Raw genomic sequence first — 16,927 nt, forward strand, 5'->3', positions numbered from 1 at the left:
TCAAAATGTTTCCTTCGATGTGACTTCTTCAAGATTTTGTACATACTGGAGAAAATATGTTAAGAAAAATCAATTAGAATGCATCTTAGCCATATTGCACACGGTTAGTAATATGTCGTCATTACACAGAACTTGCCTCTAGTACAATAGTGTATTTAGTAAAGAATAAAAGAATTTTGATTGGGGCTTAACCTCGCTTATAGTAGACTCTATCAAGATAAACACTAAAACAGGATTATGGAAAGATACCGATCCTTTTTGTCTCCTTTCTTAAGAAATATAAAGATGTTCTTTCCTCCATACCATTACAGTTATCTTAACACCCTTCAGAGATGTACTACCAAATGAGCAATATCTCTTTCCGTTTACCCTGGATATTGTATAGCAAAAACTTCGAGAGATCGTCAACATATCCAAAAAATAAAAATAACTATTGATTATATTGAAAGTGTTCATGATCAAAACCACCTTAAGATATAATGGTTAGTGTTAATACTGAAATAATATCTTATTGACTAATAAAAAGATGAATTTACAGGCAATGATTATTTTATTATTACATTATTACTAGTCGTTTCCGACTAACCTACAATTTGTTTTTATGATAACTTAAATCTAGGTACATAATTAGTAGAACCCTTTGGTCCTATCTCAGTCCCTGGTGATTCAAAAGTACATAAGATCAGAGGGTTTGATTCTTTTGAGTGTGTGTCCTGTTCTGGTGGTATCCAAAAGCTGCAATACTTCAATATTCTTATGAGAATGAAGTCTTTCCCTCATACCCCCTTGCAATTCTTGATTTCTTGACTGGCTGTGGGTATCTGAAGGTCTCGACGTCGGTAATCAGACCTATAGTATTTGGGTGCGCCCACAATACCTCTGAAAAATTTATATTTTGTTTATGTTACTCTTTACAGAACATCCCCATAGTTAAATTCCATATGTCCATATAGGTTTCAGTATTTGCTTACATAATAGCAATTTATTATGTACTGATAATTGTGATTGTCTTCCAATTAGCCAGTACATTTTCCTATATTTCAATTCCAGTTCTTTTCTTTTTTTCTTCATACGTTCCTTCTAGCGAAGTTTTGTATCAAGATTCATTCCGAGATATTTAGCGTTGCTGCTATATGGAATGATATTATTTAATGTTATTGGTGCTTGTACGGTCTGATCTTGTCAACTGCACATGCACAGATTTACTTTCATTATTCTTTTATTTTCCAAGCTTGTGTCCAATTATTTATATTGTCACTTGCCTGTTGTAATATTCTCCTTTTGTGGTATATCACAAGTCTAAAGTAGATAAAGCATTGGCCCCAGTACACTTCCTACTGGCAGTAAATAATAAAACCCTTGTAGCTTTTTATATTTTATATTACAAAAAGCCTATCTGGCACTTACAAATATTACACAAAATTGAGCTCATCACATCAGATTATAAATACTTAATATACTATGTACCAAGATCGTACAGTTCAAAAACATTCTAGTAAAAAAAGGTAAACATACTTTCAACAAAACAAAACGTTATAATTATAAAAAACATAATTACTTTGTTAAAAAAAGTAAAAAATATTAACGTACGAACGTTCCATAGGTTGGATTTTTAATAATCACTATGAAAATTATTAAAACAACATCGTGAAAACCTATTTCAAGAATTATTGCACATTCTGAAATGTTGGAACTCAGTGGCAAAATTTTGTAAGTGTTGCATAAATGATGGGATATCCTAAAAATTAAATGACGTAAAAAAATTATGTAGGAAACAAGTGGAACACTTACTCTATCCGAACTATTAGTGAAATGAGTCATTAATGTTTCAAACTCCCTCGGTGTGATTCCTTCAAGATTTTGTACATATTGTGGAAGATATGTTAAGAAAAATCCATTAAAATCCACCTCAGCCATGTGGTACACGGCTAGGATTATGTCGTCATTACACAGAGCTTGTCTCTTGTACAATAGCGTATTCAGTAACACCCTTAGCAACTCTGGTAATAAATGATTCCGAAAAATGCTCTGAAACAGAAATAAATGCAGATACCAACCTTTCATCGCTTTGAACTACTAACTGGTACCTTGTGATACAACTTCTTATTTTGGTTTAAATCCTGCAGAATTGCTAAACTTCTTCTAAATATATTTATATCGTCTAAAAGTAATGCTTCACCAAAAACCTTAAGCACAGCCAATAATTGATCGGGTCGCTTCGGCACGTCGGGACCCACCTCTGAATCGCTTCCTCCCGGTGAATAGCCCAACATCACTTGGGAATTATAAAAGTATAACCAATGGAAATTCAGAATGCTACAAAGTTACAAAATCAGATAAGCTAAAATGTGTTATAAGAACGTCTTACTTGTACAGTAAATCTAAAAATGTCGTGAAAACGTCGGGGTTATCACCGGCTTGAGGCAAAAGTAAAGTATAAATGTTTTCCATGCATAGTTGCAGGATATCAGGCAGGAAACTCTTGTTGGTAGTCTCTCTGACCACCATGCAAAAGATATCCAACAACTGTTGAATTCCTGATAAACTATTTGCTTGTTGTTCACTGAAAAATAAAAGGGTGTTATACAAAAAATATATAGTCTATAAAGAAAATATACTATATACGAGGTGTGTTCAAAAAATAATGGTAGTTTTTTTCTTTAGAAAGAATATTATTTATTTATCACATCTTCATTTGTTTGCAAGTCGAACCTATAGCCAAATTCAATTTATAAATACGTAAAATCCCTTTTAGTCTTGGAGCATTTTTCTTTCTCATATTACAAATTAACATTATACATGTTATGTCTTATATGTCCGACCATGTAACCATATATAAACGTAAATATAATAAAACAACTCTAACTTACAAATTATTGCGGCAGTTTAATTAATGTAGTTTAAATCTTTCAATGCGTATGCATTACATGTACTATAATTAAGTTATATTTTATAACGTTATTTTTGTTTCATTCTTTTATCTACATTATTATTTTGTTGTCACAGTTAAAATAAATGAAAACTTAAATTTGGTGCAGCAACGTTGCATCTTGTTGTTGAAAACTGTTGTTTTAATCATAGTAGCTTCGCCAAAAGTAATATTTAACAATATTTAATATTCATAAGATTTATTGCATATTATGCGTTCCACTATCCAGCAACTAGAAAAACAAAAAGACAATACGAAAAGCACAACAACGAAGTAGTGCCAATAGGACCGACAGAGTCCGTACAATTTCAAAGTTCCTGTTATTTTTCGAACTCATCTCGTACAATATAGCAAATCTAGGTGTTTTAAACAAGATTTTTTTACAAATTCCACCTTAATAGACAATTGAATAAATACTATACATATTTGTTATCGTATTTGTATTTATAAGATATCTCCATAGCCCTCACTATATACAGATACAAATAAAAGTTATACACACCTAATTGCAACTTGCAAAAACACCTGAATGGCATTCTTTGTAAATTCAGAGCCGATCTGTGATTGTAGATTCTTCAACACGGAAATAAAAAATTTCGAAAATATATTATGTACTTCTGTATACCTCATGTAAGTTGGAAAAAGTACTAAGGCATGATCCAGGGTAGTCTAAAATTCGAAGTTGATCAATTAAAGCTTATCGTTACATATAAAAACATATTTGCAACATTTACGGCGATTTAATACTAAGCTAATAAAAGACAAAACTTGCTGAACAATAAAGCATTGATGAATTAACTGTAATTTAAAATCCTCATATCAAAAACAAGACCGTTCAAAATAATGTATGTATCTACTGCGCATAACAAAGAAAAACATTTAAATTGTAATATTAGTAAGGAGGGAAAATAATTTCAGTTTAAGTGATTTTCTTTTTTTGAAAGTGCTATATTAAAATTTCTGTTGTTATCTGAATGTTATCCAAGTTGCGATCAATAACGTGAAATTGATGACTAAACGAACTAAAAAAGATCATAAATTTTCCAGATATTGTACAGATACATTACACGTAGCAGAAAAAACAATAAGTAGTGATTACTAACACTATTATGATAGTATTATCTAAAAACTGTTGAAATCTCAACCTACATTGCTGCTGGGATATTTAATGAGTGTAATACCTCCACTCTAATAATTATGGATAAAGTAGATATAACTGTTGGCAGCTATTCCAAAATTCTCACCAATGCGAATGAAGCTGGAGTAACGAGTAACGATGGAAAAACATTTAAGAATTCCGTAAAAATAAATTACCTTTTTGAGATGAAAACATAATCAAAGATTTAAACAGCTTATTTCATTTCTAATTTTGTTTTTTAAAATTGTATAGGTTTATTTTCCACTGCATTTGTTAGAAATAGAGTTTTTGTTTGCTATCAAACCAATAGAAAAAGATTTATCGAAAAACAGTGTCCAAGTCTTTTAGCCGTACTGGATTGACAGTGTAGCGACCTTGAGGCATGTCGAATTTTACATCGTGGAATAACTGTCATCAAAGTACCCAGAAATATAATCCCAGATATTGAACACGGGCGGGGTGCCACCAGCGCCAACTAGAACACGATAACGAATAGCTGGCAACCCCGAGAGGTTTATCTGGGATCTTACTGAAGGGTATTTCCGATCATTCAGTAACCGACCATCGTTTGGTTTAGACGTGGCACCATAGACTGCCCAAGCCTCGTCACCAGGTAACACTGCTGCCATCCGTTTTATCTATGTTGTACTTTCTACATTTTTTATATTGCCAATAAATAACGGTCATATAATGAAAACACCACCGTTTCATTTCGTTTTACCTCCATTCAATTTAACCTAAAGTGGTGACCCCGACGTGATCTTTCGCAAAATTGGATTTGGACTAGTGAATGTGCAACATTATGTATTTTACGTGGCCGTTATACTTTTTGTTTCAACGTTTTAAATATTTTTAAAACTATTCTTCTTCGATTTTACTTTTGTTCGTTCAACATTACATTCATTCAAACATTTGTTCTTCATTAAATTTTATTTTAGTGCTGGAACAATAGACCTGAAATTTCATTTCATTATTGCCATTTCATTTTTTTTTAATTTTTTGTCCAAATTTTATTTCTTTTACATTTTTTTGAACTCTTAGAGATATTAACATCACTATTTAATCATTAGCGTCTCGACTAAACATTTCTTTCGGCACAATGTGTAAATAATCATGTCTTCCTTCGCTCGCCGTCTCCGTCATATTGGCAGACATTTTGAAGCCTTTCAACTTTGGGCAGTTTTGGTCGGATACCGTCATTATTTGTTTTTTCTCAATTACCGTAACATATGTGACTACGGATTAGTCACAGAGCTGCTCCAGAAACTAGGTACCGATTGCAGTCACCGTAGATACGTCAAGTCTTCGCCGATGTACCAGAATTGCCAACGTCTCGTCATTGAAGAAAATAAGGTGCCACGTCGTCGAACAAGCTCATCTCCCTCAGCGTCGATTACTGGAGCCCTGTCCGAAAAATAGCTTATTTTCAACGTCGTCGATAGACCATATTCATCAAGTGCCAAAGCGACGATGAAGCAACGGTATCTGTAGGACCGAAAGATATCAACAGCCGTATCAGATCGCAACCGTACCAACTACGTGATTTAGCATATCCAAATGTTTAAAACTCTTCTCATGCATCATATTTTTTTTGCTGTTTAAAATATTTGTATATAAAATTCTGGCAAGGGAGTATTGTAGCGACTTTGAGGCATGTCGAATTTTACATCGTGGAATAACTGTCGTCAAAGTACCCAGAAATATAATCACAGATATTGAACACGGGCGGGGTGCCAGCAGCGCCAACTAGAACACGATAACGAATAGCTGGCAACCCCGAGACGTTTATCTGGGATGTTATTGAAGGGTATTTCCGATCATTAGTAACCGACCATCGTTTGGGTTTGACGTGTTAACCATCGACTACCCAAGCCTCGTCACCAGGTAACACCGCTGCCATCCGTTTTATCTATTTTGTATTTTCTACATTTTTCATATTGCCAATAAATAACGGTCACATAATGTAAACACCACCGTTTCATTTCATTTTACCTCCATTCACCGAGCCATATCAATTTAACCTAAAACAGAATAAGCATTTCTCCACACGAACCATCTTAGAGAAGTTTCTGTATCTTGGTCCATTTTGTTTATTACTTTAATAGTATATACCATTTTCTTTCTGTATTACTAATCCCAAGTATTTGAACTATTGCACTTACTCTAAATCAATCCGGTTGAGGTTTACAATACCAGACAGGATTTACGATCTTTTCTTCATTAATTCTCGAGCCATATAGCTCTGTAATGCGAACTATATCAAAAAGAATGTTAGAAGCCTTAGCATCTGTACATCATCATCGCTCAGAAGTTCGTAGCATAATATTAAACGCAATTTATGTTTTTAAACTCTCTTGAAAATCAACGGAGAGATATCTCCTTCCATTCTTGATTGAATTTTTACATTTTTGAATAAAATATTTTATCTATGATGTTAACTGATATTAATAGTAAGAAAAGTATATTTTGAAACTCATGGTAACATTCTCTTTTTAAAGAATCACCTTCAGGAGATATTATTTCATCTAGTATTTTAATATAAATCTACAAAATTAAAAGCAGCTTTCTTTAAACAGAAATTATTTTCTCCCTATTCCCACATTCTTAGGTATACATAAAGTACATTATTGGGGTAAATAAAGTACTGTAAACCAATTATGTATGTGAAATTTTGCTTGAAAATATTAAAGAAATTAATAATCGAAAACAAACACTACACTAACAGTACAACACACACAAAATCGAAATTTTGAAACACTTACCTTAATGGCACTAGTCAATTCTCTTTTGGCTATAATAGGAAACCCTCTACAGTATTCTATCACATGCGATAACGCTGGTAAAACCTCCACAACAACACTACAGACTTTCGCTTCGGTACTATTACAAGTCAACTCCTTGAAATCACTGGTGATGCCATCAAAGAATATCCCAATTAGTAGCTTGTACCTTTGTACCGTTTCCTGATCGAACGACTTCAAATGCCTTAAAAGAATATCACACACTGCTGAATTTACTGTATCGCGAATATCACTACTGCCGTATTTCAAACGGGGGGTCTCTTGCAGAAATTCGGCCACGACGTTTCTCTGCGATGGACACAAGTTGCCCGGACGTCGGGACATCTCTAGGAATAACTGCGCAGCCGCCAGGCTGATCTTGTTAGGCACCTTCCCACCTTCTCGCAAAAATGGTATTATAATTTCGAGGAAGATGTTGGCGTCCGTGTTGATTGGCTCATTCCGGGCTTCCATCCAGCCTAACCAGGTTTTCAGGGAGGCCAGAAGTTCACTTTGGCTAAAAAATAAAATTTATAAAACCAGGTCATGATATAAATAACCCACATTCTCTAAATTGTATGTGGTTGAATACATTTTTTAAAAATATTTTGAAACTAACTTTATATTGTTTGTAATAGTACGAATTCCCCCTTTCACACGCTTTGTCCCAACAAACCAAAATAACTGTGAACCCAAGTTATCACGATGTATTGCCTGTCTCAATTTGTAAATTTATTTTAAAAAATCAAACATTATTTTCGTCCCCATTTTATTTTAGTTAAAAAGAGATACAATGCTATCTGATACGTTGGAACATGTAACCGAATCAGCCTATATTAGTGGTAATAATTACATTATAAACCGGTAAACATGAGATTAGTTGTCAGAATGAGAAACATATCTCTCTAATCAGTTACTTCTAACAGGCATGAGGTAATATATGTGTTAGATCTACTGTAATGTTAAGATAAATTATATTGAGCTCATTTGATAACACTATTTTTGTTTCATTATTGTACTTAGGTTAGAATTTTGTTATATATCAAAGCAAATAAAATAAAATTCAAAGCTGATGCATCATTGCGACGTTTTGACGTCATAACTGGAAATGGCGTAGCTAAGTAGCAGTGAACTTACGTCATCAAGATGTATAATGTATTATCTATTACTGCTTGTAAATTTGTTTTAACACCAGACAATATTTTTCTTCTCATTTTATTCCAGTTAAAAAGAAATAAACTGCTGTCTGATAAGTTCGAGGCGTTCGTTTCGACGGTAAAAGTTAGAATAACATTTGATTAGGTTTTGTAAATCATAATACTTTAAATAAATCATTGCAGATATATTGTTCTTCAGGCTAGATACAAAAAGGTCCCAAAATATAAATTAAATTTTGAAGATACTATATTAAAGAATGAAGTATTTCAAATTGCCACTTGGTAAATATAAAGGGAATGTTTAATTGTGTTTTATATAATTTATTTTTTTATCGAATCGAATTATTATGGGATGTGGGAAAAATTACTACAGTAGATATGCAGGCAAGAACTGTTTGGATATGTGGAAGGAATTGTTTACAACAACACCCTTCGATTTGGATGAACTTCATCAGACACACAGACTTTTGAATAAAAAAAAATTTGTCAAAAAAATGTGTTTTACTATGATAGGCCGGGGACTTTTCAAAATTGACCTGTTAGTTATTGACCTGAATAGTGGCTCAGAATGTAACATTGAATGAATAAAACTTACTGGATGTGGGATTATAATTCAATGTTACCAAGTATTAAATACCAAGACGGTGATGAAAGTGGAAACAACTAAAGGTGAGTAGATAATTAATATAGAATAACTGTGCTTCACACTCTATAATACGTAAACAAATATTATAGAGTGTGAAATAGTTATGTGCCTAGATATGTTTGTAATTGTCCAGAATATATATAAGCATTTGATTAATATGTACGAGGGGATAATGATTACTAACAATTTTGCAGATATGGCAAGTGCTTTAAAGTTTTCTAATTTTATGAAGAACAATGTACACAGCTAGTAACAGAAGAAACTAAGGAGAAAAACAACATACAGCAACGAAAGAGACAAGAATTAAATATAAAAAAATATGTAAATATATTCTTTAATAAAAATAAAATATATTACTTGGATGTACAATTATTAATTAAATGGATTAAGCCATCAGGGGATACCAATGGGTGGTTTAGGAAAGAGTTAATTATAAATATAATAAAATAACTCTAACCTACAAACTATTATGGCTCTTTAATTATCTGTAGTTTGAGTCCTTCGATAATACATGCATTAGATGTAGTATAACATTTTTTTTATTACTCTTCGTGAGTCCACAATCTGCCCTATTGGCAATAAGTATTTCTTCTGTTTATATTATATATACATGGCATGTAGAAAATCACTTCATTAAGCAATCTTCTGTATAAAATATTATCTTAATTAATTAGACTTATTCTAATGCTTATTCTAAACTCTACATATGTCCAGTAATCAGATCAGGTGGTGTTAAACGTTTTAGTCTACGCACTTCACTATCACGTCGCATATTTAGCTGATTAGCGAGTACATTGGGATGCACTGACGCTCTTTCGAAGTACTTCACACAAACACGTTGGATTACACTCGTTATAGGTTCTAGAGGAATATCGCGTTGTATCACTTTATTTGAAATATAGTACGGAGCATCAACAATGGCACGCAACACCTTATTTTGGAACCGTTGAATGATGGATATATTAGATTTGCTAGCGGTACCCCATAGTTGAATTCCATATGTCCAAATGGGCTTGAGTATAGACTCATACAGCAATACCTTGTTATCTAATGATAACTTGGATTTGCGCCCAATGAGCCAATACATTTGATATAATTTTAGTCCTAGTTGTTTCCGTTTAGAGAGTATGTGCTTCTTCAGATTAGGCGTCGATCTAAATGCATACCAAGATATTTAACATGCTCTGCTTGGGGGAGTTGGCGATGATTGATATTTACTGGTGGACATGTTTTTCTACGCAGGGTAAACGTTATATGCGTGGATTTTGATTCATTGGCTTTAATGCGCCATGTCTTCAACCATAATTGTATTTGCTCCAGGTGGGTTTGTAGGTTTATTGATGCTGTGACTGGATCTTCATGGGATGCTAAGATTGCTGTATCGTCTGCATATGTTGCCACAGTAGTTATTTTTGTGGTGGGCAGATCAGCCGTATACAGAAGATACAGTACTGGACCCAGTACACTACCTTGCGGAACTCCTGAATATATGGGATTTAATTCGGTATGTTCATCGCCTTGATTTACAATAAAATGTCTGTCAGTGAGATACGATTTTAGTACCTGATAGTCCGGATGAGGGAGAAGTTTCTTTAGTTTAACCTGCAAGCCCGTATGCCATACTTTGTCAAAAGCCTGAGATATGTCTAGGAAAGCAGCCGAACAATATCTTTTGGCATTTAGGTCAGCGTTTATTTGGTTTACAAGTCTATGCACTTGTTCTATAGTCCCATGCTTATTGCGAAAGCCAAACTGATGTTCTGGAATAATTTTTCTTTTTTCTATTATATAGTTTAGCTTTTTTATGTATAATTTCTCGAAAACTTTCGAGATTATTGGTAATAAACTTATAGGTCGGTAGGAGGTCACATCTTCTGGTATTTTTCCTGGTTTAAGTATCATTAATATTTTAGCTACTTTCCAGATACTAGGGAAGTAATTAATTCGTAGCATAGCATTAAATATATATGTTAATAGTTTTATAGCCTTTTCTGATAGTTCTTTTAAAATTTTGCCAGTAATTAAGTCATAACCAGGAGCTTTTTTAATATTAATCTCTCTCATTATTGTATGTTTGATTTTTTTTACCGTTAATTTCTCGTGCGGTAAATCCATTTGAAATGGCGAATCTAGAAAGCTAGTAATTTTATTTTCGTCATCTTTATGTAGCTGAGACTGGAAAGGTTTAAAAACATTTTTTAAGTGTTTTGAGAAAATGTCGGCCTTCTCTTTATTGCTTCTCGCCCAATTATTTTCGCTTGTTTTAATAGGTGGGTTATGCTGCTGGGATCTCCTAAGCTTTTTTGTTGCTTTCCACAACGAATAGTCTGTAGCCTCAGTTGATGTCAAGTTTTCTAGGTATTCTTGAATGCCTTGATTTTGTTCAATTTGAATTAGATCTCTCAGCTCTTTTATGGCCCTATTAAATTTTCTTTTATTCTCTTCAGTCCTTTGCTGTTGCCAATTTCGTCGTTAACTTTCTTTTTTCTGCTATCTTTTTCTGTATTGTACATGATATATGTGTATTTTTTCTTGGAAATGTTTCACTGTTGGGAGTCGCGGAATATGCTGCCTCCTGTATATGTTTTGTAAGATTTATTGCTGCTATTTCTATATCCATTTCAGTTTGTAACGGTAAGTTTAGAGAGATATTTTGGTCTAAGTTTTCTCTAAATGAGGGCCAGTTAGCTCTATTATTGCACAAAGAAGGGGGTTTATCTTTGATGGTAATTTTTGAAGAAATTGTTACTATTATTGGTAAATGATCAGAAGACAGGTCGAAACATGATTCTGCCTGACACTTTTTTGGATCAATATTTTTTGTAATACAGAAATCTATTGTATCTGGTTTTTTATTTCTGTCCGAAGGCCAATATGTTGGTTCGCCAGTAGAGATATGTTGTAAGTTATCTTTCCTTATGGCTTTGAGCAGTTCTCTACCTTTTGAGGTTATTATTCTTGAACCCCACATTAAATGTTTTGCATTATAATCTCCTCCTGCTATAAATCTATTACCTAGCGTACTGAAGAATTCTTGAAATTGTTCTGCCTTGTTGTTATGTTTGGGTGGCCAATAAATCGCAGAAATTGTTAATGGTCCATGGGCTTCCTCTATGGTTATACTGGTGGCTTGCAGGTAGTCTTTGCGGAATTTTTCTTTTTCGAAATGCTTTATATCAACTCGAATTATTATGGCTGTACCTCCATGTGCTTTATCATCAGGGTGATTTGTATGATAAAGCTTATATTTAGGAACTTTCAGATAATTCTTGTCCGTAAAGTGTGTTTCGGAAACCATCATAATGTCAATATTTTGTTCATTTACGAACATTTTTAGTTCCCTGGCGTGTTGTTGGAGCCCATTGGCATTCCAGACGGCGATTTTGTAGCTATTGGTTTCAGGCATTAGGCAAGTTTGCTTACGACGGTTGTGAGTAGACCAAGCATCGTACTCATTTGATCCATTAGTTTGGCCATCATATTTTCTAATCTTGAGATGTTGCTAGTTTCAGTAGGTTGAGATATTGTCTCTCGTTTTTGTGCTGAACCATTTTCAACTATTTGGGCATAAGTTATGTCTGGTTGACTTGTTCTGGTGGGTAGTGGTAGATTGGTAGTAGTGGATTGTTTTTGTTGATGCCTTTTTTCCCTTAAGGCAGGATAGAGTTTCTGCTGTAGTTGCTTGTGAACTGCGCAACCCTTGTAGTTCGCTGGATGATTTCCGTTACAGTAAACACATTTCACTTTTTCATCGCGAACTTTATGAGTACAATCTCCTGTCTTATGTTCTCCTGCACATTTTACGCATCTATATGATTTGCGACAGTAAGTCTTTGTGTGCCCGTGCGCTTGACACCTTGTGCATTGTCCTTTTAATCCAATCCTTTTAATACGAATTTAAATGTTCTCTCGGATTTTGGCCTGAATGTATGGTATTGGGTGTTTCTTTCATCTAATTCTTTTATAAGAACTTTAAAGTGATCCGTTTCGAACAATTGGATTTTAATTGTTTCATAGCTCACTGTTTTAATTGTGTAGTTCGTAGTAATGGTTTTCAATAAGTCATGGATGTTTTTTATTATTCCTACCTTATAGACTGTTATTGGTGGTGGTTTGGGAACAACTTTTTCAGGGCTTGGTTGTATGTTCTCTTCAATTTCTTCCGACAGGTTGCTAAAACTGTTTTTTGTCTCTATCGGTTTCTGCAACCAATAGTCACTGATTCTTGTTTGTTTCCTCGCGATTTCTTCTTCTGGACTTCTCAATCGTTTTTTGTTAATGACTGTAGTCCATTCTGATGGTGGAGTTTGCGTTATTGCTGTTTGTTCTAATCTTATATCAAAGTGTGCAGGTGATTTGGTTGAATCACTATGGTTTGCCATTTTTTAATATTTTAATATTTTATTTAATTTACTTCCAGAGGATAAAATAAATACATTGTTTATTTCACGCACTTCATTTTTCACTTACGTTATTTTAGCACTAGTTTTTTACTATAAATACTATAAATGAATTTCAAAAGGACTGTTGTAAAATAAGATGAAATAATTTTAAACACTAATAAAAATGAGATGCAGTCCTTTTGTCTGGTCACGTAAACACGTGTTCACTACACTTTAGGTCCACTGAGAGACGGATAGCCGCATCTGTTATGCGTTTTTAACACTCAATTAAATAACCGTAATAAAATACTGGGTTTTTTTAAAGAACGGTATCTTTTTATAGCTTGGACCGTATTAAAAATACGTCTTCACCCTACGAAGGATGGAACTGACTAGTATAACATTAAAATAAATTATATTTTATAACATTGTTGTTTCATTATTTTATTTATATTAGAATGTTATTATATATCAAAGCAAAAATAACACCGCTGCTTTGGAGAGACTATATAAACTACCTTCCTACAGTTTTAATACTTACGCATCAATAAAACTTTGTGTTAATTTAGGGTTGTTGACTCTAAGCAAATATGACTTGAGTTTATTGTATACTGAGGCACTTTTAAGTGTGTTTTCTATTAGGGCGCAAATAAGAGGAGTGACAGGTCTATGAATGCTTTCATTTTCTGCAAGATCAAATCAAATTAAACCAATAATATCAGGCAAGAACTGTTCCGCTTACCTTTAGGATAAAAATGGTGTGCTAAACTTGCTAGAGTAAATGTGAGGGTGGAAAAATCCCGAAGAATATAAGTCAATTTGTCAGTCTCTGTGTTGCTGGAATTGTGAGTATACAATGAGTATTTGACTAATTCATTGTATTCACTGTTATACATGTTCCAGGAGTTTAGCTGTAAAGTGATATTAAGTTAATTGTCGTAATTATGAGAAATAGTATATTAATAAGAAATACAGTACAGTTACAAATATGATTACATACAATTTGATTGAAAATATCTAGTGGAGCATATCTTGCAGCTTGTACGACAATGTCCACAGCTGATAGTATGAGGTATTGCCACTCAGTTTTGTTCTAAAAAAGTACATGTTAATGTTTACCAACCAAATGAAAAGCATCAAAAACTTACATCCTCATCTACATCAACCATGTTTACCTCAACCAGCTGTGCAAAATTATAACTGAACTGAATTTTCTTAACAAGAGCACTACCTAGACCTACAAAGACCTCAGAATATCTGCAAATAAAATGAGGGCATCAAGAAGTATTATAATGGCAATCATGAGTTCGGTAAAACTTACTTTGCTGTATTGTTTGACTTGATTTGCTTGAAAAATATAGACCATACATTCAGGCATCGCAAAAAGCCTACAATTTCCGGTAAATGCATCATGTATTGGAAAAATAAAGACAGGAACTCTAAAGAGCTAAAATTAGGGTTCTCCTCAAATCGCCACATGTGTTGTTCGATTAATAGTATTAAAAGTTCAGTTAATTTTGAAGCAAACCTTAAACGAAAGTAATGATGACGAAAAATCGTATAATGTGTGATTTTAACGCATACGTTTCGTCGGTCGGGTCAATATGATATGATCCTGAGCTTGTAATGTTTCGTAACAATTCCACGACATCGTTGTAGATGTCATGAAAAAAGTTCTCGCTGCCTGGCGGGCAGCATTTTCGATAAAATATTTCATTAATCGTCGAAATGGCACGTACGCTGAGATCGTCGTCATCCTAAAACGCATTAATTTAGCCGTTATAAAAAATACGATTTTTTGTGCTTAAATACTAGTCAAAAGTATGTTTAAAAAAAAGATAGGCCAATAAAAAAAGCCGGCCAACTACGGTTGTCAAGGATAGTGCTATTATCTACAAGCACATATGATCTGACTTGTGTCTTAAGGCCTACAGAATTCAAATTGTGGAAGTTTTGAATGAAAACGTATTACGTCATAGAACAGAATTATGTGAACACATTAAAATTGCCATTTTTATATATTTGTCTCAATTAAAAACGGCACAGAAAAAAAATATTCCCAAACAAATGTTTGCAAAAGTTTTTGACAGTATACAGAATCATAACTATCAAAAATAATTTTAGATTATCTCTTAAAATTGTCTTTTATTTGAATCAAAATCTATAAATTAATACTGTCCTTCTTTGAAAAAATAATGGAAAAAAAATGAACATAAATGAAATTTTGTTATCAAGTATTTAGAAAATTATTAGAAAGTTATTAGAAAAAAAAACCTCAGTTTTAATTACTTCTAATAATTGTATCCATTAAAAAAATCATAAAAAATATTATCCTTGCTTAAATATATCAGTACTCTAAATCATGTTACCAGTGAATAAATCGAAAAATTTGTTAAGCTAAAAATTGCTTTGATAAGCTTTCTCGGTATTTCTTCAATGGAGACCCATCCAAACAAATATTGTATCGTAGTAAGGACTTCTTGGCCCAGCAATCGAATGTCTGGTCTAAATTCAACTCCGTTCAAATGTCCTGCTATGTTAGCTTCAGTTGATGGATTTGTGGGTGAAGGCGGAGGTGTGGCAGTGGCTGTATATTTTGATTTTGTGCCTAAAATCACAATTATCTGTTATCTATTGAAGTACATATTTTAAAAAATACATGAAAAATGGTGTTTGCCAAAAAAACATGACTTGTTTATTATTGTTTGAATTTTAAATGTAGATTCTGAATATTATTAAAAAACATATGGTATGATGCATATGGTAATATTACAAGGACAACATATTATTCACTTCAATATACTGATAATGTATGACTATACATATAAAAGCAATATTATTAAAGTACTTAGATTAAAGATTTTTTCTATCAACTTCAAATAAATATTAATTATATTTTTACTAAATTCCTACCTATTTTTTCTATTATATTAGTTAGTAGTTCAAAGACAATCGGAATGTAACTGTGTAACAGTCTTGTAAGTTCTTTCTTCCTGTTTAGGTTTTCGAATGTAGAATTTATGCTCATAAATTCTTCGCAAGTTGTCTTAAGCAATATTAATCCAGTCAGTTGATTTGCATCATCAGATTTTAATAACTGAAAATGTTTTTATGTGAATGTTTACCTGAAATTGTATTTAGCAACACTTACCTCAATAATATTGGTGAAAAAATTTGGATACCTAGTTGGCCAATCGATTCTTGCAATATCAACCAGCAATTTTGCATACTTATTTCTCAAAAAACAAGGTGCATTATTGCCCTTATATATCAAATTATATAACAGTAAGGATTTTATTTCGTCTTGTACTGTCCAATCTGTTTTAAACCATTGTTGACTTATCACAGCCTAAAAATTTTTATTAGTGTCATATATACATTAAATAATTATTTACCTCTAACGTCTGTAGGGCGAACATCGTCACGTAATGACTAGAAGTGTGGGTAATAAAGTATAAACATAGTTTTCCCAAATGTGGAACAGTTCTAATTGCAGACAACTGAACTTCGATTTCATGTTTTCGTAAATTACTCGTACAAGGGTTAAAAAACTCTTCGAAAAGATTCTCTATCGCGACTAAAGAGCCATTTTCGTTAAAATCCTGAAGCAAAAACACTACATAAAGGACAATGAAGATATGCTTGGGGGGTTTGATTATTTGTGGTTATGATATCTTATAGAATAATTTTTTACCCGCCGTAATAATTAATTGTACACTTACCATACTTAGACATTTAGTGCCGAAAAATTAGCATTACTCAAATAAAATAGCAAAAACCGCTATTTTGTTAAAAAAAATTAGTAAAAGTATTATTTTGACATTTCTTCAGGGTTCGCGCAGACTCAAAAGTTGTATTTTTAATAGTTAAACTGTCACTCTTAAGCTATAGGCAA

At 32.9% G+C, this 16,927-nt stretch overlaps 1 protein-coding gene across 1 annotated transcript; it reads right to left on the bottom strand.

The window, feature by feature from the left end:
- Nucleotides 1-1,362: 1,362 nt before the first annotated feature.
- ebo (exportin ellipsoid body open) lies at nucleotides 1,363-16,884 on the bottom strand. Its single transcript, XM_076413764.1, has 17 exons — nucleotides 16,755-16,884; nucleotides 16,428-16,634; nucleotides 16,184-16,381; nucleotides 15,946-16,129; nucleotides 15,402-15,640; nucleotides 14,617-14,789; nucleotides 14,354-14,560; nucleotides 14,181-14,289; nucleotides 14,033-14,125; nucleotides 13,775-13,943; nucleotides 13,574-13,718; nucleotides 6,830-7,364; nucleotides 3,432-3,598; nucleotides 2,369-2,563; nucleotides 2,088-2,316; nucleotides 1,792-2,028; nucleotides 1,363-1,738 (listed from the first exon to the last, which is right to left on the bottom strand). Exons 1-17 carry the CDS (start codon nucleotides 16,755-16,757, stop codon nucleotides 1,661-1,663), a joined length of 3,168 nt encoding a protein of 1,055 aa, XP_076269879.1. The 5' UTR covers nucleotides 16,758-16,884; the 3' UTR covers nucleotides 1,363-1,660.
- Nucleotides 16,885-16,927: the final 43 nt, after the last annotated feature.

This window comes from Rhynchophorus ferrugineus, unplaced genomic scaffold, assembly GCF_030347505.1.
Source record: "Rhynchophorus ferrugineus isolate W39M unplaced genomic scaffold, kcgeb_rfMv2 rfM1, whole genome shotgun sequence".
Classification (NCBI taxonomy): domain Eukaryota; kingdom Metazoa; phylum Arthropoda; class Insecta; order Coleoptera; family Curculionidae; genus Rhynchophorus; species Rhynchophorus ferrugineus.

Bases quoted from the DNA above. Each gene is read 5' to 3' on its own strand.
- ebo (XM_076413764.1), bottom strand. The intron at 3,599-6,829 runs GTAAGTGTTTCA...TTCGAATTTTAG, and splicing joins AATTGACTAGTGCCATTAAG to ACTACCCTGGATCATGCCTT. The intron at 2,317-2,368 runs GTAAGACGTTCT...GTAACTTTGTAG, and splicing joins TTTTTAGATTTACTGTACAA to CATTCTGAATTTCCATTGGT.